Below are 26,437 nucleotides of genomic sequence, written 5' to 3'. Positions count from 1 at the left end.
CCCAGCCGCTCCGCGGCATGTGGGATCCTCCCGGACCGGGGCACAAACCCGTGTCCCCTGCATCGGTAGGCGGACTCAACCACTGCGCCACCAGGGAAGCCCAGATGCTTGCATTTTAAAGAGGCAAAACTGTTTCTAGTTACAATTGCAATGCAAAATTCACATAGTTCACACAAATCAGAAAAAGGTAATACTGTGCAGCAAGGGAAGATGGAGCACTTCCCATCCTTTTAGGTGCTCTCAATTCTCCCAAGACAAGCAAGGACCCCTCCCATCAAAGTCCCAGCAAGAAGTCTGGATCTGTATTGGTTTTCCTCTGAAAGATTAATGTCCAATTCACTTGTTATATGAATGGAGCTGGCAGATATTTGCGTTATGTAAAAATAGATTTTATTTTCCTTGGCAACACAGTTTTGCCTCCATGAGACTCTTCTTCCTCTAAACTCCAGGGGCTCCCCATGAAAATGCAAGAGACTCTCACACAGCCACTGCTTGCCTGTCCTTTCCCAGGTTCTCTCCATGGGGACAGCCACACTCCACTGGACTGGGGCTCAGTGTCTGGGGTGTTTCTCCATCTCTATGTGGTGCAAACTATTGGATCCGTGCACAAGCTTCGGTGATTATTAAATGTCTCTCTAGACCAGCGCTTCTCAAACATGAATAGCTACACAAACTACCTGAAGAATCTTGTTGACACTCAGATTCTGACTCAGTAGGTGTGGAATGGGGCCTGAGATGGCTTTACTAGAAAGCTCCTAGGTGATGCTAACGCTGGCATCCAGGACCACAGCCGGGAGGAGCGAGGAGACGCTCTAACATCTCTAATTTTATATTACACTTTGTGTTTCACTGATTTCTTCATCTTTCCCTTCTTTTTTACTTCAATGTCATCTCAAAATTTAATTTTTGACTTTATATAACTTTTAAAGTTCTCTTTCACTTGACTATGTACAAAACTCTCTGGGAACCTGTTATTCAAGTATTGTAAAGTTGACCTTACATTTTAAGAATGGATTCAGTGTCATCTGTTTAGTTTGGTGAGTTCATGGTGGTTGTGAGCACCTCTCTAGCACTTGAAGTAATTAGGCATTTGTAACCACAATTAAATACCTGATTAGCCATACTGGGAGAGTGCCTGAGATCAGGTTTTGTGCATGCTGAAAAACTACTAAGGGCCCAAGGTAACATCCACATCGTAAAATCAGGCAGAATAAAAAGCACAAGCTGAAACCCTTAAGAGTCAACAGATCAGAGTAAAATATGGAAAAAAACATTTCTCGGACAAAATCCATCATCCAAATAAGTTCCTATCATGGCATGTTATGAAGCTTAATTTTGAAATCCATAATTTTAGAACTTATGTCATGGGGTAGTCTTGAAAAGCCTCCTGCAAACTTTTAACATCCAGTTTCAAATCAAAAATAGTATATTAACAGGCTGTAGCATGGAGGGAGTACATAAATTATCATCATTGCCCTGCATGAACAGTAATTCACAGATTTGGCTCAGACACAACTTAGATGAAATAATTAACTATGTATAGTACTTAACAGTATAAAAGTAATTAATCTAGCCGCCTCATACTGGTTTGGCCTAAATAAACATGTAATAAAAAAAGCCATAGATTTTATTATTTTTTCACTCAACGTTACTACTTTAGTAAGTCGGAATTTTAATATGGCAGAAGAAAGATATCTTTCCCTTAAAAAAATAACACTTTCTTTTCAAATGTTAAAGTACTAAAAGTACTGACTATAAGCTGAATGAGTTCTGTTTATAATTGTGCACAGATGTTCTCAATTAATAGTATTATGCATCCTGCTTCACAGGAATTTGGCGAACATAATTATTTTAAATTATGGTGTAAATAAGAAAAAAAATCGATTTTTTTAACCACAAGTCACATAGACTCTGTTGAGGTACTACAGCTGTGTGGCGGTGTAGCTTTGGCAAAATGTTTCAGATAAACTTGTTTTTTGCCCCATGGGTTCTGAGAGGAGACAAGTGGCCTTTGGCTTATAGACCCTTCATCAGCAGGTCCACGAGGTAAAGGGCAGGGTCATTAGTTGGTATGAGGGCAAAAAAATAAGGCAAGTATCCCTGTTTGGGCAAGAGAAAAGAGCTCGGGTGATTTCTGCGAGGGAGAAAGAGGTGCACCCCATGCAGGTCTTTTTTTAAAGTCCACTCTCAACGTATGGCTGCTCCTTTGCCTAATTTTTTTTTAATATGTATCTATTTATTTGGGTCTTAGTTGCAGCACATGGGATCTTCATTTTGGCACATGGGATCTTTAGCTGCCGCATGTGAACTCTTAGCTGCAGCATGTGGGATCTAGTTCCCTGACCAGGGATAGAGCCCAGGTCCCCTGCATTGGGAGTGCAGTCTTAGCCACTGGACCACCAAGAAAGTCCCTCCTTTGCCTAATCTTATAGACTATAACATGTTCTATATGACCCCATTGCCTAATCATTATATTATTATCCCTATTTCATAAATAGACAAAGAAGAAGAGGAAGCTAAGTAATTCTTCCAAAATTAAATAGCACACAAGATGTAGGTCAAACTCAAATCCAGAGACTTCTACTTCCAGCCAAGATGGAGTGAGAGACATTTACTGTCTCACCAAAAACTACTAAAATATTATATATATATGTATATATATATATATATATATATATATATATATATATATATATATATATATATATATATGAGAAACAATGATTTTCAAGACAGTGGACACCAGGCAACAAAGAACAGTAGTCTCTGAGGGATAGGAGACAAATGAAGTGAGCCCCAGATCACTGCCTGGAGAAAGCTCCAAGCCAGGGCTCAGAAAGGATAATCCAGAAGGAGCTCCCAGGTCTCCCTGAGCTGTGGAGATGGAGCTGGGGGTCCAGAGACGCAAGGAGCTAGAGTTCACAGAGCAGAGTTCCAGACGCTAGAGAGCTTTACAAAGAAAGAGCGTGGAAATCTGAAAGGTCCCCCTTGTGTTTCAGTGCATGTGAGTGAGTAATCACCCAGAAGGATGAGAGGGCACACTCGGCAGAGATCATCCATAGCCAGAAAATTGTTGTTCCCACGAGCCAGAGGGGTAAAACTCATAATTCATGGGACATCAGGCAGCATATTCAGAAGGGTTTTGCCTCAAGAATAGGAAAAAATTAGACTAAATGCTTCTCTGGTCCCACCTAACAAAGCTTAAAAGCCAGATCTGAAGGAATCAAACTGTTTGCAAGTAATGTAACTGCTTCCCAGAACAAAGCTGGAGAATTTATATAGGAATACAAAAACATCCCATATCCAACAAGGTAAAATTCACAGTGTTTAGCATCCATTCAAAAATTACCAGGCATGCAAAGAAGCAGGAAAATAAAATCCATAAAAAGAAAAAAAATCAATTAATAGAAACAGACCTAGTAATGACACAGATGATAGAATTCCGTATGTTCAAGAAGCTAGGGGAAAGTCTGAATATATTGAAGAGACATGGACAATATTCAAATGTCTGAAATAGAATTTCTGGAGCTGAAAACTCAAACCAAGACTTCAGACACTATGACCATGTTCCTTCCACTGCCCCCACCATATTCTTCCCTGGATCATGAGTTTGATCCCAGTGGCCTCATACTTACTACTTGCTTAATACTGAAATTCCCAGATGAATACTTCCTTTTAAGAGGGGTTTAGCAGCTGAAGACAACAGACTTCCTGAAGGGCTCCACATGGGCCCTTTCCCAACCCACTTTGACCCCCCCACCCCCGAGGCCCTTCTCTGGCTCATGGAGCAGATGGCACCACTGTCCATGGACTGACACTCCACTCTGGCATGGACTCCTCAGTAGAGTAGCTACTAACAGTCCTCAACATGGTACCTTCTGAATTATAAGAAAGTTTACATTATCAGACCACCATGTTCCATCTCGATTTTCCATCTCACTTGAAAACTCTATAGTTTGAAACAGCATGAAATTTGTTCTCTTCACCCAAAGTACAATTAAAATGGAAGTTAGTATTGATACTTTTGAAGCTCCCCACCCTTCCCATCCAAGGCACTATGTATAAAATCATGAACTGTGTTCTTCCAGCCAATGAGGCAATTAACCAAAATGTACATGTTGTCCTTTTACAGAATTCAAAATATGCTCATGAGAATTAAACTATTTTTCCAACCAAGCTAAAAAAATCAGTTTACTTGTCTAGGAAGTTTTATTAGGGCTAGAATTCCAAGAAATGTATATGCTAGCCAAATATTACTGTTCATCAGAAATGCTCCATATTCATCCAGTATTAATCCTGTGTAATTCCCTCAGTCAATGTACCACTTAACAGCAGATATATTCTCTCTCTGTATTTTGTGTGTGTGTGTTCCTAAACCTGCAGTGAATGAATTTAGGAAAAAAGTATCAAAAACACACAAACGTAGCCTTGCAACACAAATATGTAGATAATTTCATGCTTGGAGCATCACAGTTCACTTTAGAAACACTTTACTTGACAATGAAGCTTTCAAGAATAAGTATTTTTCAGCACTTACTGAAAATATTTTAAAATCTCACCTCATCACCAGTTATACAACCAGGGCCATGTGGTCATTGTGGCTCTATGAAATGGCATCAGGCCCTTTCACTACTGATCATCTTTTGGGCACTAGATGATACTTTTTGAATAGATGTTAAAATAATGTGCAAGAACCAAATATCACAGATTGTGTGCTGTATTCACCCACATGGAGACATCACTTTAGTGAAATGCAACAACAGCTCTAGAAAACATAACTATCTTTACCAAAATATAAAAAGGAAAAAGGAAAAGTAAGTTGCTGGCAAGATCAAAGAAGAGGGGAGGTGCGGTACCGGCTGCCATTCTGAGACAGTTCTCAGACTCTGCACCAGGCTAGTCTCGTAAGAGCAGGGGTGGGTAATACCTCATCCCATCATATCTCTTTTTTTTCCCACTACCTGCTACTCCTTGGTCATGGATTACTGTTGAATGTGGAAATGGAATGGGGGATGTCTAACAACAGCACACTTCAAGTATTTAGTGTATTATAAAAACACTGGAATGGGGGTCTGCAGCATCTTGCTGGGGCTTGAAGTCTGTTTTCTTTTTTTTTTTTTTTGCGGTACACGGGCCTCTCACTGCTATGGCCTCTCCCATTGCGGAGCACAGGCTCCGGATGCGCAGGCTCAGCGGCCATGGCTCATGGGCCCAGCCGCTCCACGGCATGTGGGATCTTCCCAGACCGGGGCACGAACCCGTGTCCCCTGCATCGGCAGGCAGACTCTCAACCACTCCGCCACCAGGGAAGCCCGAAGTCTGTTTTCTTAATTGTAAAATTAGGAGGTTGGCCTGGATCCTGAGTTGTAAATTGGCAGCCCTTGGACCAAATTTGATCTGCAAAAGAGTTCTGTTTACTTCCACACAGTATTGCTTTTTTTTCATTTGCTTTAGTTGAAAATATTTCAAAATAGGATATTCCACATAAAATTTGAAATTTCCAGCTTATCTTAAAAAATCAGCCTGTATCTTCCCCTGATCACCACTGGCACAATTGAGAATCCCCATACCCACCTCCTCTGAGAAAGGGGAAGTGTCCACCACCATACCCGCTTCACCCATCTCTGTTGCTCCCAGCCCCTATAAGTATTTAAATATGTGAACCCTGAAGCATGTAATTTCTAGGGCCCATTCCAGCAGTAAGATGTTATGAATCTCTGACTCAAGTTGTCTCAATAAAAGCAAAAGACTGTAGAGAATAATATTTCAACTACATTCTAGGTTAAAATCGACTTTTCTTGGGTAGCCTGACAACCAAGACCCCATTTAGAATATTGTAATTGTGTATGTTTACAGGGACAAAGGGCATACATATAGTTTGTAGGTCACCCACCCGGCGGGTATGGAATTTGATTGTATCGCGAATGTGCCCCTCCTACAGTCTCGTTGTGGTTTCTTCTTTGTCTTTGGATGTAGAATATCTTTTTTGGTAGGTTCCAGTCTTTTTTGTCAATGGTTGTTCAGCAGTTTGTTGTGATCTTGGTGTTTTTGTGAGAAGAGGTGGGCTCAAGTCCTTCCTGTCCACCATCTTGTCTCTGCCTCCCCTGGTGTCTCTAAGGGCGTACATATATATTCCTGTATTTCTCTCAAGAAAAAAAGCAATAAATATGACCCCTAAATTTCCTTCTATAGCAGAAATTTCTGTGACTTCCTGATCTACACTGAGACAAAGCTACACTCCAAACCTAAATCAAAAGTCCACAGTTACAGAATGACTTTTTCTGTAAAGAGAACATCTTAATTTGTTGATATAACATGAAGCATGTTGTTTATCTAGAGAATGGCTTTTAAGCGGATTGTTGGCATGCATATAACAATGCCTACTGAAACAGACTGATTCCTACACATATTTTCTCGGGATCAGAACCTCTTCATATCCAAAATTATTAGCATACTATGTTATTCTCACAAAGTTCTAATGAACTGCACAAATCTGCCTGCTCTATTCTGAGTACAAAAATATTTAGCCTAATTTGTTTTTCCATTATTTTATATATTAATAAAGTAATATCAAAAATGTTATTACCAGGGGCTTCCCTGGTGGCACAGTGGTTGGGAGTCCACCTGCCGATGCAAGGGACAGGGGTTCGTGCCCCGGTCCGGGAAGATCCCACATGCCACGGAGCGGCTGGGCCCGTGAGCTGTGGCCGCTGAGCCTGCGCGTCCGGAGCCTGTGCTCCGCAACGAGAGAGGCCACAACAGTGAGAGGCCGCGCACCACAAAACAAACAAACAAAAATGTTATTACCAGAAATAATACAGTGTTTTATAATTATTAGAAAGTGAATCTCATGAAGTCATATTAAAAAACAACAATTACCACATGTTAAGTCAGATAATTCAAGGAAGAGACATATGAATACTAGGGGGGCTGTTGGCAAAGATATTTTTTTCTCTGAATCCTATGCTTTGAAGGAGATTTTTGCCATTTAATTAGTTTAAGTATGCTTCATCAACCAAAGGTCTATAGTATGGTATTTTCCCCCCTCCAGCTCAAAGTAATCTTAAAATCATCTACACTTTAGGTGTTCATACTTTCACTTATTTTAAAAATGGATCCTTCCTGGATCCTTTACATTGCTTTATGGGATTAACAACAAATTGTATCACCATACTCTATTGTATTGACAGAGCTCTAACATCATGCCAGTCTGTTTCTTGGCCATGTGTAATAATGTGACAACTTATACATATATATAAATTTATGGGGTAATTCACTTAGTATTTGGTGGGGACATATGAATATATATTGAGAATATATAAAATGATACTAAAAATAGATAATATTTATTGAGTGTTTAATATATGGCAATCTTTTTCCCCCATGTTGTATTTAACCCTCATGTTAACAGCAAGTTTTTATCCTGTTTTAAAAGATGAGGACATTAAGGCTCAATGAGGCTGAGTAAATTAGCCAGTTACAAGATTAGTCAGAGGTTGAGCCAGAATCTTACCTTTGTGACTGCAAAGCTTACGGTTTGTTTCCCATGATGCCTGCCAGCCACCAGACTCTGCTAACGTTAATTAATGCTCCCTTTTAAAATTCTAAGTACTGAATATATACCTCTTGATATATAGATTAGCTTTCCACTTCAGCCATATATTAAACTTGTTTTTATGGTATATAGTCTGTTCACACTGAATGAGTATAATAAATTATCTTTTGAGGAAATTATTTTAAACATAGAATCTTGCAACATTCTTACAAGGGCGAGGTAGAGGCTTTATCATCTCATTCCCATTGGTCAGAGCAAGGTCCAATGAAGGTTTAATGATTTGCCTAAGGTCTCAATTTCTAGAACGGCAAAGAAAAAGCCGCCAAGTCCTCCACCACCCAGTTCCAGACTACTGTTTGTTCTCAGTCTTTTTTTTCCCTCTGTTAAACCCTGCAATCAACTGATTTCTACTCTTCAACTTCTTAAATTATGTTGCATTTTTACTCACCACTATTGGTTTTATATATTAAGATTCAGCATCAGCATTTACCATATCTTTTACTTCCTAATTCTGAGTGTTTCCATCTGATTGCTTATTTTTGAACCTTATGGGCTTTTTCTTTATTTCAGTTTTATCCCAATTATCCAGAAAAGGCTGCCTGAGCCTTCTGAAAGCTCTGATGTTCTCAATGAAAAGACCTTCTGAATGACCTTGTTTGTCTCCCATGGAGTTGCATATCACAACTTCAAATGCCCCACTAAAATGTTACCCATTTGGCATCAGTATACAGAAAAGGCTGCATTCTGTGATAAGCAGTACAGCAGTGTTTTCCTAGTGAGAGAATAGAGTTCTCAATGGGGAAAAGGGGACGTAAAATTTCCTCATATTTAGCTGGTATTTCAAACACAATGGTGCTTTTCTTATAGAACTAGTCAGTAAGAAATTTTTAGGGAAAAATACCACAGGAACCAATAAACAATTAAAATTTTGGTCATAGAACTCTATTAATATTGGTCCTTTAGAAACCTTTTTTTTTTTTTTTTTTTTTCCAGAAATGTTCTTCGTCTACAAAAACAACTACTCATTGCCCTTATGGATCAGTAAAGCAGTTGGGCAGAAGAGACAAGTAACAGAGACTCAAACTAAGTAACTGAAACTCTTTGGTTGACAAACTTGGAGAGATTATCATTTGTAACTAGGTATGTTTATCCCTCTCTAACTAGGTATGCTTCTCCCTCACTTACTTTTCTCTACTTGGTTTAATTCTCATTAGAGCCTTGATGACAGGCTACATTCAGTGTGTTGATCCACAGAGAAAAAAAGCCTAATGTGAATGCAAAGATGAATTTACATTCAAATATTGTACAGTCAGTTCAGACACTAATGACTCAGATTGACACAGCAGTTGCCTATGGCAGTGATGCCACCAGAGGGCAGGGTTTGACTTCCGGACCTGGTGGCTGCCTTCCTCCAGAGGCAACCTTGGAGTTACTATAAGAGCCACCAAATCCTTAGAAGCCCTTATAATGAATCTAAGCTCAAATTCTCTCTTCCATTGTTCTTGTACAGAATCCGAGAATTCTGGAAAATACTTAGGATAATTTCTAGAATGATCTGACACAACAGATATTTAGTCAACTCACAATTTTAGAGCCCCTACTAAGTATTCAGCATGACATTGAACATTTAAAGGCTACCTGACAGAATTTTATCTTTTGAGGGATCTATAGTTTCCCTGGGAAGATATGAATATAATACCACCAATAAAACAGACTGTATAGTTAACTTTATTCCACCTGTAGATAAGAACTACAGGTCATCAAGAATTGAAAGGGGAAAAAACAAAGTCCAGACCAGAAAGATTTCTCAACAACAGTACCACTGACATCTTAGACTAGATAATTCTTTGCTGCAGGGGTCCATCCTGTGCCTTGTAAGATGATTAGCAGTAACTTTGGTCTCTACCCACTAGATGCTAGTAACACCCCCTCCTCCCTTTCCCCCTGTTATAGGAACCAAAAATGTCTCCAGACATTGCAAAATGTCTGGGCAAAATTACCCGATAGAGAAGCACTTATACCAGAGTATAAAGAGATGACCTTACAAAAAAAAAAAAAAAAAAAAAAAAAAAAGAGAACTGAACCTCGAAACTTTAGAATGTCAGAAATGTAAGGACCTGTTCTCTAAGCCTCAGTTTCCTCATCTGAAGAGTGGGAATAATGGTGCCTTCCCTCATAGGTCTTGTATTAGTTTGCTAGGACTGCCATAACAAAATAACAATAGAAATTTATTTTCTCCCAGTTGTGGAGGCTAGAAGTTCAAGATCAAGTTGCCAGCAGGGTTGGTTTCTGGTGAGACCTTTCTTTTTTACTCGAAGACAGCCACCTTCTCACTGTCTTCACATGTTTTTTCCTCTGTGCAAGCACATTCCTGGTGTGTCTTCCTTTAATAAGGACAGCAATCTTACTGGATTAGGACCCCAACCCTGTGACCTCATTTAACCTTAATTACCTCTTTAAAGGCCCTATCTCCAAATATAGTCACATTGAGGATTTAGGCTTCAATGTATGAATCTGGGGTTGGGGGGGGACACAATTCAGTTCATAACAGGGCTCTTACAGAGATGAAAGCAATTAGCACAATACTTGGCATATAGTAGGCATCCAATTAATCATAAATGTTCCTATTGTTAATATTAAGCCACTATTATTATAAGTCCCCCATGTGAATCAGATACCAGCTGAAGCACAGAAGAGTATAAAACAGTAAGTTTATTTCAACACTTGTGTGTCACTTTGTACTGAAGTTATGCAGCTAAAAAGTTTAAATTGACATTTTCCCCATTGACGTAGCTAATTATTTCAAAGATGTTCTGGCTTCCTTTATGCGAAGGTCAAAGGGCAGTAGATCCTGCATCCCCAGCATCTGATGAGTAGTAAATGACCCAGAAATAAGCTTTTAAGTGCTTTGGGGAATTTCTTTGTGTAAAGAAATTCTGTGTAAATATTTCTTGAGAGTGAGGGTGATTAAGTTCACCCTCTTAATTTGATTTATGTTTCACCTATCTCACAGGAGATAAGAACAAAAATAAACTAGGGAGGAAAAGAAATAAACAGTTTTGAACAGTCGTGGTCTTTAGTTGGAACCAAAAAACCGTGGAGATTTTGAAATTGCAAAGGAACATGGGCCTTCTCCTGCCAAAAAACTTGTTTATAAAAACTAGAGAGTGTTAGATATTTCTACCACACTGGCTTATCATTTGAAATTTCTGCTGGCTCAAGTGAAAGTGTGCTGTCCGATATCCTACTGTGGGATTTCCTCCTTAACCACAGTTGCTTTCCGATCAGAGGCTTGTGACTTTGAGGACCAGAACACAGTCGGCTTAGCCAGCCAGAAGAACAAGAGGAGAGGTTTCATATCTCATGAATAAAAGGAAGCACTAACGGGGGAAAAATGGAGTCAACGCTGACAGTTGCTGAGTTGAACAGTTTTATTGTTGGTAATAAAAGCAGAAATTGCTTGCTGAAAGTGAAGGTGAGAAAAGACAGAAATTGCTATGGCAAAGTTAAAAACAAGAGGACATGGTGGTCTTGGTGTGGCACAGAATGTTTGAAAACATTCACCTTGTCCTTAAAGAGCTGCTGCTTTATAAGTAATGTGCCACTTCACTGCATAACCCTTGTATGCAGAAATGCTATATTTCCCCTGTACAAACCAAGGGATGCATTTATTCTACATTTAGAGGAGAAACAGACAATCGAAGGCAAAGAGGTGCATTATCTTACGCAGCTCTCTTGGAAAGAGTTCATTTTTTTGGTCCTGCTCAGACTGCACACAAATACTGGGAATGTATTTTAATTTCAAATCTGATAGGTGACATCTGGTAACTCATTTATTGCTAATGAAGTTTCCACAGGAAGCAGCAGTCACCGGTATCTCATCGTATTTTTCAGTTGGCAAAGTGTTGTTTACCTTTTATTGGCCCAGCATCCGTGCCTCTTATCACAGGGTGATTAATTAGAGAACACAAGTAGCCCCACATAGAAATGAATGGAGAGGTAAATAATGGGAGATAGAATGGTCTAAACTTTTTAAATTAAAATCAGTGGTGTAGTTTCATTGTAATTTATATTTTAAAATTATATAGGTATTCAAGAACATGATTAGAGCTGGAAAAACTGGTCAAGAAGCTCATTAGCAGCGCCTTGAGGCCCCTCTCTGAGCCTTTCCACCCCTTTCTGGTCCTTTAGCTTCTCCTTCCAGAATCACATGCAGTTTTCCAATCCTTCTTATCCATATTCGCTTGCAAGGGAAAAATTGGTCATTTACACCACAGTGGGTTTTAATAACACTAACAAAAGTCTTAAAGCTACAGGATCTCATAGCATCTCCACATACATGATCTCATCTGATGTTCACAATGGTATTGTGAGTCAGACTGGACAGATATTTTTTCACTTCGTCATTATCATGAACTTCATTATCATTATTTTCCAGATGAATAAGATGAGTTGTAGGTTTGATGAAGAGCTAAAAACTTCATAGCTCGTAAGAGGTAAATCGTGTACTTGATTCAGGTCTTTGGTTCCCAGCACCATGCTCTTCCACGGCCTTAACTCTGGCTCTCACCTGAGTCAGCGTGTCTTCTCCTGCAGGTAGATTTTGGTTCTAATGGGGGTATAGATGTGGGTATCGTCCACCCCACCCCAGTTAAAGAAATTCCAGACATCTAGGAGTAGGTGCAAGGGTTATTTGACTAGATGACTCCTGTTCGGCTCCCCTTAGCTACTCCAGTCCTGAATGTTTAAAAGAAATACAGAGTTTAATGTGTAATTCTCAAGCTGCATTTAGGAATTTGTCCTATTTCTTCAGGTTTTAATGCCTCAAAGGGGCCAAATGAAAACATTTTAGCTGATGGCATTTTTGTTGTTTGTTGTATTTGGTTTTGCCTATGAATCATGACAGGCACAGAGCACATAAGCAAGGGTTACAAATGAAGATGCCAGTAGGGCAGTGGTTTGTTAATGTTACCGTGCATCAGAATCACCTGGGGGCTCATTAAAGTTTTTGTGGGACCTCACCCACAGGGTTTCTAATTCAGTAGTTCTGCGGTGAGGCCTAAGATTTGCATTCCCAAGGGATTCCCAGGTGATGGTGACGCCGCTGTTCCAGGGACCACATATTCAGGACCATTGCTAGAAGGGCTAGGTAGGTGACTTACATGAGGGAAGCACATACGCTGTGCCGTCCTTTTCATTGGCCTGCCCCAAGTGGTGACTGAGCACTTGAAGTGTGGCTAGTTTCAACTAAGATGTGCTGGAAACAAACTATACTCCGGCTTTTGAAGACTTGGTACAAAAAAAAAAAAAAACAGTAAAATATCTCAATCATTGTTATATTGATTACATGTTGAAATGACAATATTTTGGGTATATTGGGTTAAATAAAATATATTACCAAAATTAATGTCACCTGTTCCTTTTTATTTTTTAATGTGGCTACTAGAAAATGTTTAATTACATATGTGGCTCACATTGTATTTCTTTGAACAGCACTGACCTAAAGAATCAGAAAATAGAGAATGGTGGGGATTAGTGAACCACAGAGTATTCAAATCCCAAAAGCTATAAACACTTTGGGGGCCAAAGAAAATATATCTGTCAATCAGATTTAGCCTGAGGGTCCCACATTGTACACAAACATTTGCTGCTACAATGTAAATGTAGAAGCTATCCAGTCTCTTATCATTTTACCTTTCAGCATTAATCAAGTACCTTGTTATAATTCTTGGCGTAAAAGCATTAGATTACAATAATCAAAAATATTTCTGCTGAATTTCTGAATGAAAAAATTCCATTAATCTTTTGAAGTTCTGAGTTTTCTTTCATGAAGTTCATTTCATTTATCCTTGCATTATAGAAAGCTTATATTTTCAAAGTGTCTCCATACCTTCCAAAGACCTCACTTTTTAACTTTACAATCTATGAAATAGAGGTGAGAACAGGTATTGGTATTCCCAAATACTTTGTAATACTTAAGGGATAACAAAGTAAGAGATTAAATTACCTATGTATGATTTTAGTGACAAAACAAGCCATTGGACAGGACTCTATTCCAGTGCTTTCTCTGTCAAACCATTCTAATATCTCTCCGTTTTTATGACATTTTAATGTAAAAAATAAAATTAAAAGTAGCATACAGAACTGTATTTGAAAAAAAATGTAACTGTGATAAAAATCAAATGGATATAACCCTTACAGAATTCATTTTCTTGGCACAAAAGTCCATTTAGCTCATCAAAACACTGACAATATAATACTTTCAAGTATTATTCTAAATAGTATATTACTGTGAGGTTCCTCTGCCCTCACCTCTGTGTTTTATCTGGGCAACTGAACCACTCTGAGTATATGCTAAACTTTAAAAAGTTGTATTTTCCCCACAGAGAATCTGAGAATAGGTTCGTTTTGAATAAGTTATTTTAACAATAACATATTGTGCCACCTTTTTCATAGGATGATATAATCTTGACTCCCTAACTGCAGGGCATACTTTTAATTTTGACTTGCAGCCATGAATCAGTCTGTCTTTACCCTTTCACCTGGAATTGCCAGTGAATAACACAAGGGATGCCTGAGAGGCTCATAGTCTTTGACCATAAATGGAGTGAAAACAGCTAGTCTAGATGGCGTCCAAACCTATAATCTTGACCTCATCAACTTGGGAGTCACAACCAGCTATCCAAATGCTCTGCTGGGGAAACATTTCTTTGGGTTAATAGTTAATCTAAAAAATGGGGTGGGGGGGAACGCACTGTCACTATAACATAATGATCTTAAGTAGAGTTTCTTTATTCATCTTCAGTAAAAGGTAAAATTCTTTTCATTTCATTTTAAGTAAAAAAGAGTTTTTATATTTAATTACAGAATGTTATTAACTCATTGTGACACTAATAATATCTGTATCAATAGACAAACAAATAGCTGGCTGATTTAATGATTTATTGGGCAATTTCTACTTGTCGAGCCATTATTGTACACCTTTTGTATATCTACCTAATATATATCTTTTGTAGATTGTATACAAAAGATGTATACCTATTCGGAGGAGAGATTATGAAATTTCAGTGTTTCAGGAGATTTTCTGAAGCATGTACCAGCTCCCCGACGATAGAGAAACCTAGAGAAGCTAAGTGACTGGTTCAAGGTCACCTTGCTAGTGAGTGGGAAAGCCAAAATTAGAACCCAAGTCTCCTTACACATTGTGCAGGACCAATTTGTAGACTATCATCCAAAGAATATTTCTGCTTCAATTAGGACACTGGGTAATTTGGGGAAACATGTACAATATACTGAATATTTAATCCTTCTAGCTTCATTTAAAATTTATGGTTATCTGATTTGCATAACATTAAAAACTTTAATCTGAAATGAATTGCCATGTCATGTGCCATATATCGTTATATGCCATAACCTCTAACATAAAACTCATAATACATACAAATTCTATAATATTATCATCATTTCTTAAGGGTATAAATTAATTAGTGCACCCTTTCCTTCCCAATAACTTTCCTTATACCCCTTAAAGTGGAATTTGAAATGAAATAAGCAGTGTCTGCTCCCGATTTAAAGTCTCAAAGAAGCAAACATGGAGTGGCTTCACAGATGAAATCTGGGCTTTTGTTCACAAGTTGGATAAAGCAGCTGTTGTTGACTGAGATGCCCACCGAGGAGCTGCCTTTTTCATCTTTAGAAAAAGAAAAGCTTGTAAACAGTCTCCGAAAGCCATATATTAAAAATGAGGTTTCCTCCACCTTGATGGCCAAGATACTGATCTTTCGAAATGTGGTTATGCTTCCCTCAGGGAGATTCTATGAGTCCATAAATCTGAGGAAGTTGGAAGTAGTAAAGGACAGGGGTTCATGTATGTACAAGCTTTCTTCCAAGTTAGATGTTATTTTCCTTTTCTCCTAGTCTCTGGAACACTACTCTTTCTAAGCTCACTGAAAAACCTTCCATTGCCTTCTATATTTTAAATAAGAAGAATATTTTCTACTAACGCCAGTGTGTCAAAGGAAGATTATTAAGCACCTGATTAGACTTAAAATCACATATCTTTCATCCCTACCTTTCCTTTCTGAAATTAAAAAAAAAAAAAAATCATACTACAGAAATAGCCAAGAGTTTAGGATAGACAAGAGTGGGAGGAAATAGCATAGGAATGAAGAGAGTTGTTTGGGGCGCTTGGGATATTCATCACAACCGACTTGTTTAAACTATAATCTATGATAAATTGGAGCTTCTCGAGTGGAGAGAAATTTAATTGTAGTTTAGTGTTATATTATTAGATATCAAAGTACTGAATAATTTCCAAGAAGCAAAAATTTAGTATTAACATTTTACTTTCCTTGACATTTATACCCTAACTTGGAAGGAACTTCTGAATTTCCTTTCTTAAAGCTGAGTTCTTTAGGTTCTTGGGCTGTTTTGGACAAATCAAAGGGGAGGACTGGTTGAGGATGACAGAATATTTAACCACCATCACTACAGTTGGTTACATATGGTATGAGCAGAAATAAAAAAGTAGCTTGCGCTGTTTTCATTTCTTGTGAGGGCAGGCCATGGTGGATGACATTGACTTAGGAAGAGGGCCAGACACCACTACTTACCACGTAGACATACCACACTTGCATTCATTAAGTTTGAAGAGATTGAATCTTAAGTATGTAATTAGTATGGCATTAATAATTTTAATAAAATATCTTTTGTGTTAAGAGAAAGATTAATCTGGGAATTGCAGAAGCAAACAAAATCATCTCCAAGAAAAGTATTTAACATAGAGAAGTTAGGCTGGGATTGCTGACCAAAAGCACTGCATTCTCCTGTGGATCTGACTTGAGAGTAATTCTGGTCACTTGCCTTATGGATGCAGGCTCTTTGCCATGCTCCCTTCCTCATGGCTGCCAGGATTACCAGCCTGGTGGAGAGTGTCACCCAGAAAGGCCTGGATGCTTCATCAAAGGTCAGGATGGGGCAGGGAGTGCAAGAAGAGGGAGAAGACTATACTTCAAAGCTTATTGGATCCAAGCAACTTAACTATTATCACCAAATAACGTGTAGGGCAACTTCCAGTCAAGATGAAGATAATGGATTAAGCAATCATGGATATTACCTTTTTTCTCTAAATACATAAAATATCCCATTACAGCTCCATATAAGAATTGAGACCACAGGGGCCAGAGAAGAACCAACACCAGATACACAGCTGAGATAAAGTTCTAATGACTTTACCAGAATGGAAGTAAAGGCCATTAAGCTCATGAACTGAAGGTAACGGACACTGGGTTTCCTGGTTAAAGCCAGGACTGGAAAATTACTTCCCACTGTGACCAAAGACTAAGATACCTTCTGTAGACCAGCAAAAATCTGAGAATGGGTAGAGGGCCTAATCTGCAGTATCTGCAAAGTAAGGGGTTGGAAACTAGACTGAGAATTGGCATTAAAAGCTTTTCCAGATCAAGTGAGTGTTGTATGCCCAAGCAGAAATTTTACCACCACTGCCATCCACTCAGGCCTACTAAAGAAGTTAATTCCTAATAGAGACTAACTCGCAAAGATTATGAAACCTAAAATGAAGGCAAATGCCAAGAAAGAGCGTCTATAGATGAAACAATTAGAATTTATATCTGAAGAACTACAAATAGTAAAGCAATTGGATAGGGGCTCTTCACATACAGATGTTCAGAATGGTTAAGGAGATAAGGGTAGAAATAGACCCCATAAAATAAGACAGAAGGTTAAGAAATAAGAACAAGTGGATCTGAAAAAGAAACAAGTAGAAACCCTAAGAATTTGAATGCCAACTTCTATGATTCAGTGAATTCACAAATGGATACTAACAGTTGTTCCCTGTAGAATGCCTCATTCATTACTAGGGGAAGAACACACAGGAGCAGAAACAGTTGCTTTCTAATGTCTGAATTATAAGATAGGAGCAATAAAGAGAATGCCTTTTGAACAGGATGGTGTATTGAGCTGTCCAGCACTACAGGCAAATAACAAACACTGGCCTACTCTTTTTGATATTTAAGAAAGATATTTTGGGGCACAGTGGTTAAGACTCCATGCTCCCAATGCAGGGGGCCTGGGTTCGATCCCTGGGCAGGGAACTAGATCCCACGTGCATGCCACAACTGAGAGTTCACATGCCACAACTAAGGAGCCCCGGAGCACAACTAAGGAGCCCGTCTGCTGCAACTAAGACCCGGTGCAACCAAATAAATAAATATTTTGAAAAATAAATAAAAGGAGATAATAAAATTAAATAGAATTTTTTAAAAAAGAAAGATACTTTGATAGATTATCCTAAAATATAATTGTTTGCTCGTTTAGTTCTCTATTATCATAGGAAACTTCGGGGTATTTTTTTTCTTCAGATTGCAAACTCATTAAAAAAGGAGCTTGTAATGAACAATTTAATTAGATTGGTTTTAGCTTGCCTAAAAGCTTAAGGAGGTATTAATATTCTAATCAAAAGTCTTGGGGAAATATTCTTAGAATTAAAAAAGAAAGAAAAAAGAAAATCTTTCCTAGGTTCGTTTTTAAGAACCAGGGAAGCTGTCAAGGAATGAAAGGTAACTCCTACTAAATAAAGCAAGCAGTAGATAAATGTGGTGTGGCCACCGTGAACCAACCTTGTGTTTGTGGCAGACTGAAAGTTCCCACCTGACTCATGGCATATTTATTCATCTGCTTAAGATTATTTTTTACTCATACTTTGAAAGAAAAACAGCTTGGTATTTTTAGCCTTTTAATGGCAAAAGCTTACCAATGATAAACATTTTTTTAAAATCTCTCATGCCTTTTTGATCCATGGCTGAGTCAGCACTTGCCTTGCATTCAAAAAAATAATAGTAAAGATTCAAATAAAACACATTTATTAAACACTATTTGAAAGATAGGCCCAGTACTTTCAAGTTATTGCATTTAATTACTACAATAATTAAGTGCAGTAAGAATCATTGCTCCCATTTCTTACAGATGAGGAAACTGAGGCTTATGTTCAGAGAAAAACTGGGTGACTTATCCAGAGCCACACAGATTTGTAAGTGGTAAAGGAAGATCCCATTACAAGCATTTTGACTCCAAATTCCATCTTGTTTACCCCAAGAAGAAATGATGTTGTGGAATTCATGTAAACCACAGAGCCTGAGTAAAAGCTACAGTGAGACCCAGAAATAGAGGTGGATCCCCCTGTGTTTTTAATCAGTATCCTACCTGCCTATAACCCTACTGGAAGAAGAAGCAGGATGAAACAGAAAAGTAGCTGCTTTCTGGGACTCAAAAGTTTGGTGTCCTAGGAGATCACATCTCTCTCTCCTTCAGCTGCTCACCAAAACAGCATACTTTCAAGCTTCAAAGAGAAAAACAGCTTACTCTTTACCACTTATTTATCATCAATCTAAGGTGACTCCAATCATAAGAGTTCCATTTTCTCTCTTTCTCAAGAACCAAGTTTCTGTAGGGAAGCCTATGAGTGGCAACAGTGCAGACTAAGAGAACAATATTTCTTACCTACCCGTATGGCCTGTGTCACCCTCCCATCCAGTACACATTCAGACCACGCACCCCTGCCTGGAAGGTTGTACAATATCTGTAAATTTACAAGAGCAGTTTCCCATAGATGAAGCTTCAGACATTTATAAGGAGGGAAAAGTTCAAGCAATAACGAAATCTCTATTCCACCTTAGCTGGCCAGGTGGTTGCCTTTAACTTCTAACCACTCTGTTTGCCATACATCCTCCAAAGTCCAAGTGCCATCTCTGGGAAATGTGCCTGATAACTCCTGGACATTCCCACCATCAAGCTGGGTCAGTGAAAAATACAGAACATTCCACATGCCTCTGGTATGGTATAGTATTCAACGCAGTGGAGATGATTTTGGGTTTAAGGCTCCTGTTCCTCCAGCTAGACTCAAATCATCCAAAGCAGGAGAAGGACTGTGACTTTATTCACTTTGCATCCCTGACCCCAGCACATAGTAGGTGTTTAGTGAATATGGAACGAATGGATGACTGCCTGCTGAATACACTATTTGCATTTCTGCTTTCTTGTACTTGTTCCTGCTATTTTCGTCCCCTGAAATTCCTCTACCCGACGCCTTACTAGATAGGAAGTTTTGGTCATTACTTATATAAACATTTATATAAAATGTCCTTCCAGTTAGTATATTCAATGCTATGCCCAGAGTTTCTTAAATAATATACTCATTAAAATAATATATACCTCATTCAAATTTCCAGGGATGTTTCCCTAGGTGTTCAGAGCAACCTTCTACATTTTAAATATTAGTCAATATGGATTGATGGAAACTTAAGAAAAGGCTGACCTCAGAATGTGAAGGAATTGGAGTCCAAAACCATGTTTATAAATTGGTCCTTTCAAATGGAAATTTTTCCACTGAAATTCTTTTATAAATGATGGTTATAGTTCCAGCCTAGTCAATAAAGTTCTACCCCCTCTAGACAAAAAATGGGACCAGCAAGAGTTGTGTGCCCTCAAAGTGAGGTCAAGAGAGGAAAGAGCGTTTCCTCCCTACTCTTGTGCACCCAAGCTCAGGGCACCCAAGGAAACCTAATGAATCCAGTTTATTCCTTCCTAACATTTAGTGCCCTTATGCCCAAACTGAAACAAATATTCAACTCTGCCCTATTTTCAGTTCAACCCAGGCTACTTTTAATCTTTGAGATTCCTTAACCTTGACATTTCCAATTTTTTCCTAGGCAAAATCCAACTTATCACAACTAGATGTTAGAAGGAGAGCAAATAAGTAAATTAATCCACTTTAAGGTATAAATGACTGCTAGCTCATAAACTTTTTAAGAAGCATTTAATTTTTAATAGAGAATATTTGTTTACCTAAATGAATTTATACTTTTAAATTGGCACAATTTCAGTAATTATGACTTTTTTAAAAACTGAAAAAATCAGGAAAGTGTAGAGAAATCCTTCTGGGTAAGGATGAAGTAGGTCAAACCTTCCTGAGAGCCTAGCCCCAGTTTCTACTGTTATTCCTTATTTTTATCTTCTTCTGTTTTGTAAACTACAGATTTCTAAAAGTGCCAAGGTTTGTTTTTTTTTTTTTGCCAGTTTGGTTTGGTTTGGTTTGGTTTGGGATGAGATTTGGGTTTGGGTTTTGGCTTGTTATCCAAGGTGAAGCCCAGGTTGACACTGAGTATTTTCTGTCAGATTCTTTGGGAGCAGAATGTAAATTGATTTCATTAGCCCCTAGAAATTAGTCTCAATACTCTCTACTTGTAGCTTTAAGTTATATAATATTCACTCATTCATTTGTCCACTTGCTCTCTTATTTATCAGACATTTATCATCTGCTTCCAGGAAGGTGTCAGGGTCTATACTAATGAACAAGATGCTTCGAACAGGCCTTACCCTCAAGCCACTGACAAACCAGTGGAGAAGACAGATATGTCAACATACCATTGTAATATATAGGTCAAAACCTACATCGAGAGTGCCAAAGCAGCACAAAAAATGGAACAGCCAGTTGCCCAGACAAGTCAGGAAGGCTCCACAGATGATGTGACATTTGCCTGTTGGTGGATGCTGATGCCCCCATGAATGAAAAGAGAAGAAAGGAATTTAGATTATATAGTCTTGAGTACAAGACGAGGGCATAGAGCCAAAAACTTGGGTAGGGAGAATAACTGCCTCCTTGGGGGAGGCAAAGAGGCCACTTAAGAACCTCTCTTTCCCAGTGTTACCTCTTAAAATCTGGCTACTTGAGACTCATCGTTTTCATAGCACCACTTTGCACCAAGATGGACACTACCTTAAGTGCGCAAGTTCATCCAGCTCTCCTGGATGCCAAGTGCAGCTATCCTGGGCAGACTATTAATGTCTTATTCCTGCTCCTCTCCTTACCCAGGATGATTTGCTACAAGTGGGAAGCACGCCCATGCTCATCTAGGGACCCACTCCTGGTGGAGCAATAGGGTCTTTACCCAACACCACTACCCTGCCTGGCCAGCCTCGCCTGTGCCTAGGGCTGGCCTTCACCTCGGAGCCTGCCTGTGCCACACCCTGCCATGTTATCCTCACAGCATCTTCAGCTTCCCTTCCAAGGGTTTTTTGATAGACTCTTGTCTAGGGCAGAATATGATGCTTTTCTAAAGCACATAAATGAATGGCTTGATTGTTGATTATGTATAATATTGGAGCAAATATTTGCAAAAGTCTCTATGGAGCTCATTCCTGAGCATCTGATTCTTCCTAAAATCCTAAAGAACTGCTGCTATCTTAAGCCCCCCCAAAACACATGTTTTATTGATAATCCTGACCTAATCTATTTATTTGACATCGTTGTTAGACAACCGGTTAACCTCAGAGTTAACTCCAGAAATGGATTGTGGGCACAAAAGTTAGGAGATTCAGGCCCTTTTGCTAGACTGGGATGGAAGTTAAAGAATAAGTGGTAACTGCCTGTAGTGACCTGGAAAACCATGGAAAGAATGCTGTTCCCCAAAGTCTTGAGCCCTCCCTTTTATCCCCTCTTAAATCAATTCCTCAGAACCTAGAGGCAGCTATTCAGACCACTTAAGGGAGGATGCTAATAATTTTTATACCTAAGATTGTGATATGAAAGAAATGGTTCAAAGAATAAGATACGGATGTGTCACATTTCTGAGGTTAAAGACAAATTAGTTAGCCTCAGGAAAAACTCAAGTCTTTCTGAATAACTAATTTAATTCAGTAGTATTTTCTGAGATTTAGATTATGTTTTTCTAATCAATTTGGAAGCTAGGATTTACTCCTAGAAAAAAAGGCAAAGGACCTAGATAAGTATTCACGTAGGACCCCACGTCTACTTGTCTGAAGGATCTTTATCATCTCCTAGAAAAGCAATATGTTCTAAAACTTAATTTACATGTGCAATCTTAGGTTTTATCAGTTCACAGCTTTTCTCCAGAAAATATGATCTAATTTTTTTTCCTAAAAACTAAAGTTGAGTTACTGTATTAATGATTGAGAAATAAAACTATTCATTTACAACTGGAAGTTAAAAATTTTTTACCTTTTCATTTGTATTTTTTCTAGGTGCATTTGGCATAGTGTCTGAGACCAGCTAACCCAGGAGATCAAAATGATCCTCAACTCTTCCACTGAATACGGTATTAAAAGAATCCAAGAAGACTGTCCCAAAGCTGGAAGGCACAATTACATATTTGTCATGATCCCCACTTTATATAGTATCATCTTTGTGGTGGGGATATTTGGAAACAGCTTGGTGGTGATTGTCATTTACTTTTACATGAAACTGAAGACTGTGGCCAGTGTTTTTCTTTTGAATTTAGCACTAGCTGACTTATGCTTTTTACTGACTTTGCCACTATGGGCTGTCTACACTGCTATGGAATACCACTGGCCCTTTGGCAATTACCTATGTAAGATCGCTTCAGCCAGCGTCAGTTTCAACCTCTACGCCAGTGTGTTTCTACTCACATGTCTAAGCATTGATCGCTACCTGGCTATTGTGCACCCAATGAAGTCCCGCCTTCGGCGCACAATGCTTGTGGCCAAAGTCACCTGCATCATTATCTGGCTGCTGGCTGGCTTGGCCAGTTTGCCAACTATAATCCACCGCAATGTATTTTTCATCGAGAATATCAATATCACAGTTTGTGCTTTCCACTACGAATCCCAAAATTCAACCCTCCCCGTAGGGCTGGGCCTAACCAAGAATATACTGGGTTTCTTGTTTCCTTTTCTGATCATTCTTACAAGTTATACTCTTATTTGGAAGACCCTAAAGAAGGCTTATGAAATTCAGAAGAACAAACCAAGAAAAGATGATATTTTCAAGATAATTATGGCAATTGTGCTTTTCTTTTTCTTTTCCTGGGTTCCCCACCAAATATTCACTTTTCTGGATGTATTGATTCAGTTGGGCATCATACATGACTGTAAAATTTCAGATATTGTTGACACCGCCATGCCCATCACTATTTGCTTAGCTTATTTTAACAATTGCCTGAATCCTCTTTTTTATGGCTTTCTGGGGAAAAAATTTAAAAAACATTTTCTCCAGCTTCTGAAATACATTCCCCCAAAGGCCAAATCCCACTCAACCCTGTCCACAAAAATGAGCACACTTTCCTACCGCCCCTCAGAAAATGGAAGCTCATCTACCAAGAAGCCTGTCCCATGTATTGAGGTTGAGTGACACACTTGAAACCTGCCTGTGAAGTCATCTTGTTGACGAAGGAGCAAGAGAAATAACCCTCTACAGCACTTCACTACCAAATGAGCATGAGCTACTTCTCAGAAGTAAAGAAGAACATCGATTGTGTGTGTACTGAACTGGCTTTTCTAAACAAAAGTTGAACAAGAGCTTTCCTCTCCCTTTGCAACTAAACAAAGCAAAGCCACATTTTGCATCAGATAGACGACGTCCACTCAAAGAATGATGTCGGAAACTGGATGAGTGTGTTGATTTGGAAAATTTTACTGGTAGAAATGCCATCTCCCCAGTCTGCTCTTGTTCCGTTATTTTTGATTTCCACATAAAGGTACTTAGAATATGTTAAAACTCGAGAGGAGCAACAGGAGATCAGAGCTCAAGATTGCTCTGCCCAACTTCCAAAGGGCAGCAAAGCTTTTGTGCCTATTTACCTATTAGCAACTGGGGCCCACTTGTACCTGCTACTGCACACTTTATACAAAGACTTGCTAAGCAGCGGTTGTCAGGTTGCAGAAGTTTATGTGAAATTCAACCAGTGTCTTTTAGATTCACACTGCCAAAACATGCCTGCTAAATGGCTTATTTGTATAATGATGTTATCAAAGTCATGTATAAAAATTAAACTACTTGTAAAGGTGTTATTCTGGTCCCAGGTAGTAGTGTCTTCCTAGTCATATTAGTTTTATTTCGTATCTGAGAAGTATATGTATTTTGTGGTAAAAAGATTATATATCATAAAATATGCCTTTACTATTTTAAAAAGTATATATTCTACCTATATATGTATATCTCTAAACTGTTGTTATTTTATTAAAATCTGGCAAAGTTATATTCACATTAAAATAATGTTATTGTAATGTATTTAATCTTCATTACTTAAAATAGATGCTGATTTATTTTTAAAACAACTGTGAGTAAGTACCAACATATTTCTATTTAAATTTTGATACAACTGATAGTTTAACACTGTTGGTTTTAGATTTTATATCCTGCCATGGAAAGATAAAGAACACACTTTATTCCACTGCACAACACGGAGTAAATATACCATTTTGAATTTTCCAAAGTTTTTCATGCAACAAAGAAAAAACTCATTCCTCTTAACACTAAAATAATATATTATTTTACAAAGAATTTTTTAATAATACGATTTTTCTATTCACATACATGATTATTGTAAGAAATATAGGAAAGCAGTTAAAAAAAAAAAGTCATATTTAGTTCTCCTGCTCAAAAATTACCATTTTTAACATTTAGGTGCAATGTTCTACTTTTCTCTTATTCATTAGACACATGTACATGTATAAATCATGATATTGGAGTCATAAACTATATGGTATTTTGTATACACATTTTTCACTTAATGTCATAGCACAGTAGTTTGCTACTCCATTCAATGTTTTTCTAAACATTTTAATAATTGTATAACATTACAAAATACAGACACATCATGATACAGTTAGCTAATATTCAAATTGGAACATTTAGCTTTTTTCTGATTTTTCAGTATCATAAATTGCATTGTACATGAATATTCAAGTACATGAATCTGATAAATCCCTCATGATACATTCCTAGAAGTGGTACAAGTGCATATACAGATATGAATGTTTTTAATATTCTTAATACGTATTGCCAAATATTTTCCAGAAAACATAACAATGTACAATACTACCAACTATGTATGACATCTCACCACAGCCTCAGCAGCATAGAATATATACTAGATTTAAGCAGAAAAGGAAAAGTTACTGTACGAATTCAGGGGCCACATGCAAGAGCAAGGACGCAACCGCACTGAAGAAAGTGCCGTTGCGCTCCTGCTCCCCTTGGAGCATCCTAGAGGCCTCTGCTGCTTTGCTCCGCACAGAGCAGGCAGAGGTACTCATCTGACTCCATAAACAGTGGCCAAGGATTGGGGTGATGTATAAAGGAGCTGATGGGAGGCGTGGGTGAGGGGGAGCATTCAGAGAGGCCTTGGTAGGCTGGACAGAATCTCCACAAAGCAGCCTATTATCGTTCACATTCCCAAGGATAGAGTTATTTTGTGAATAAATGTGGTTACATGTGCCTCGTTTTCCTTTTATATTATTTTGAATTTCACTGACATAAAATGCCAGCCACTAACTCCAAAGGTCCTTTACTATTTTCACAGTCACCTCCAAAAAATAAATTCTAGCTTGTCTCAAATTATAGTGTAAACTTACCCTATTTGAAATCCCTCCGAGTCAGCTGTATAACAATTCATTTTTTTATTCAGTAATCATCTTAAGCCAAGTGATTACAAGTACTTCAAACTTGCTGAAACACTTAATAAGTTATAGCTGATAAGACTTCTGGTAGACAATTGTACTTAGGTACCCTCTAGCTCATGTATTTATTAACTGGTATGAATAACAAGCTCCAAGCCTCGTTTTCATTTTAATTTCATCAAATTATATATACTGTGATTTTTCCCCATCCCATTTTGTGAAATAGATACTGATAACTTCATGATTAATCTTGCTTTATCAGTGAGACCAACTTAATACTGACGTTGAGACTCTACTTACTAAAATGTTAGGATGGTATATGCCATGATTTATTCTTCATGAACGTATTTAGAGGTTAGGTGGATTCCTTATTTTTTGGAATATTTTTAAAATTAATCAGAAAGGAATATTTACCATGAGGATCTAGGT

The 26,437-nt window shown here is 38.2% G+C and overlaps 1 protein-coding gene across 1 annotated transcript in view; it reads left to right on the top strand.

Annotated features, from left to right (window-relative positions):
- The window catches only part of AGTR1 (angiotensin II receptor type 1), a 35,105-nt gene extending 10,490 nt beyond the window's left edge, over positions 1 to 24,615 (top strand). Inside the window, exon 2 of the mRNA XM_007471313.1 lies at positions 22,613 to 24,615. Within this exon, the coding sequence (XP_007471375.1) occupies positions 22,659 to 23,738 (1,080 nt within the window). The 5' untranslated portion in view covers positions 22,613 to 22,658 and the 3' untranslated portion in view covers positions 23,739 to 24,615. The remainder of the gene's footprint in view (positions 1 to 22,612) is intronic.
- Positions 24,616 to 26,437: the final 1,822 nt, after the last annotated feature.

Source organism: Lipotes vexillifer, unplaced genomic scaffold (assembly GCF_000442215.2).
Source record: "Lipotes vexillifer unplaced genomic scaffold, Lipotes_vexillifer_v1.1 scaffold618, whole genome shotgun sequence".
Taxonomy (NCBI): domain Eukaryota; kingdom Metazoa; phylum Chordata; class Mammalia; order Artiodactyla; family Lipotidae; genus Lipotes; species Lipotes vexillifer.
This window is presented reverse-complemented; position numbering and strand designations above follow the sequence as displayed.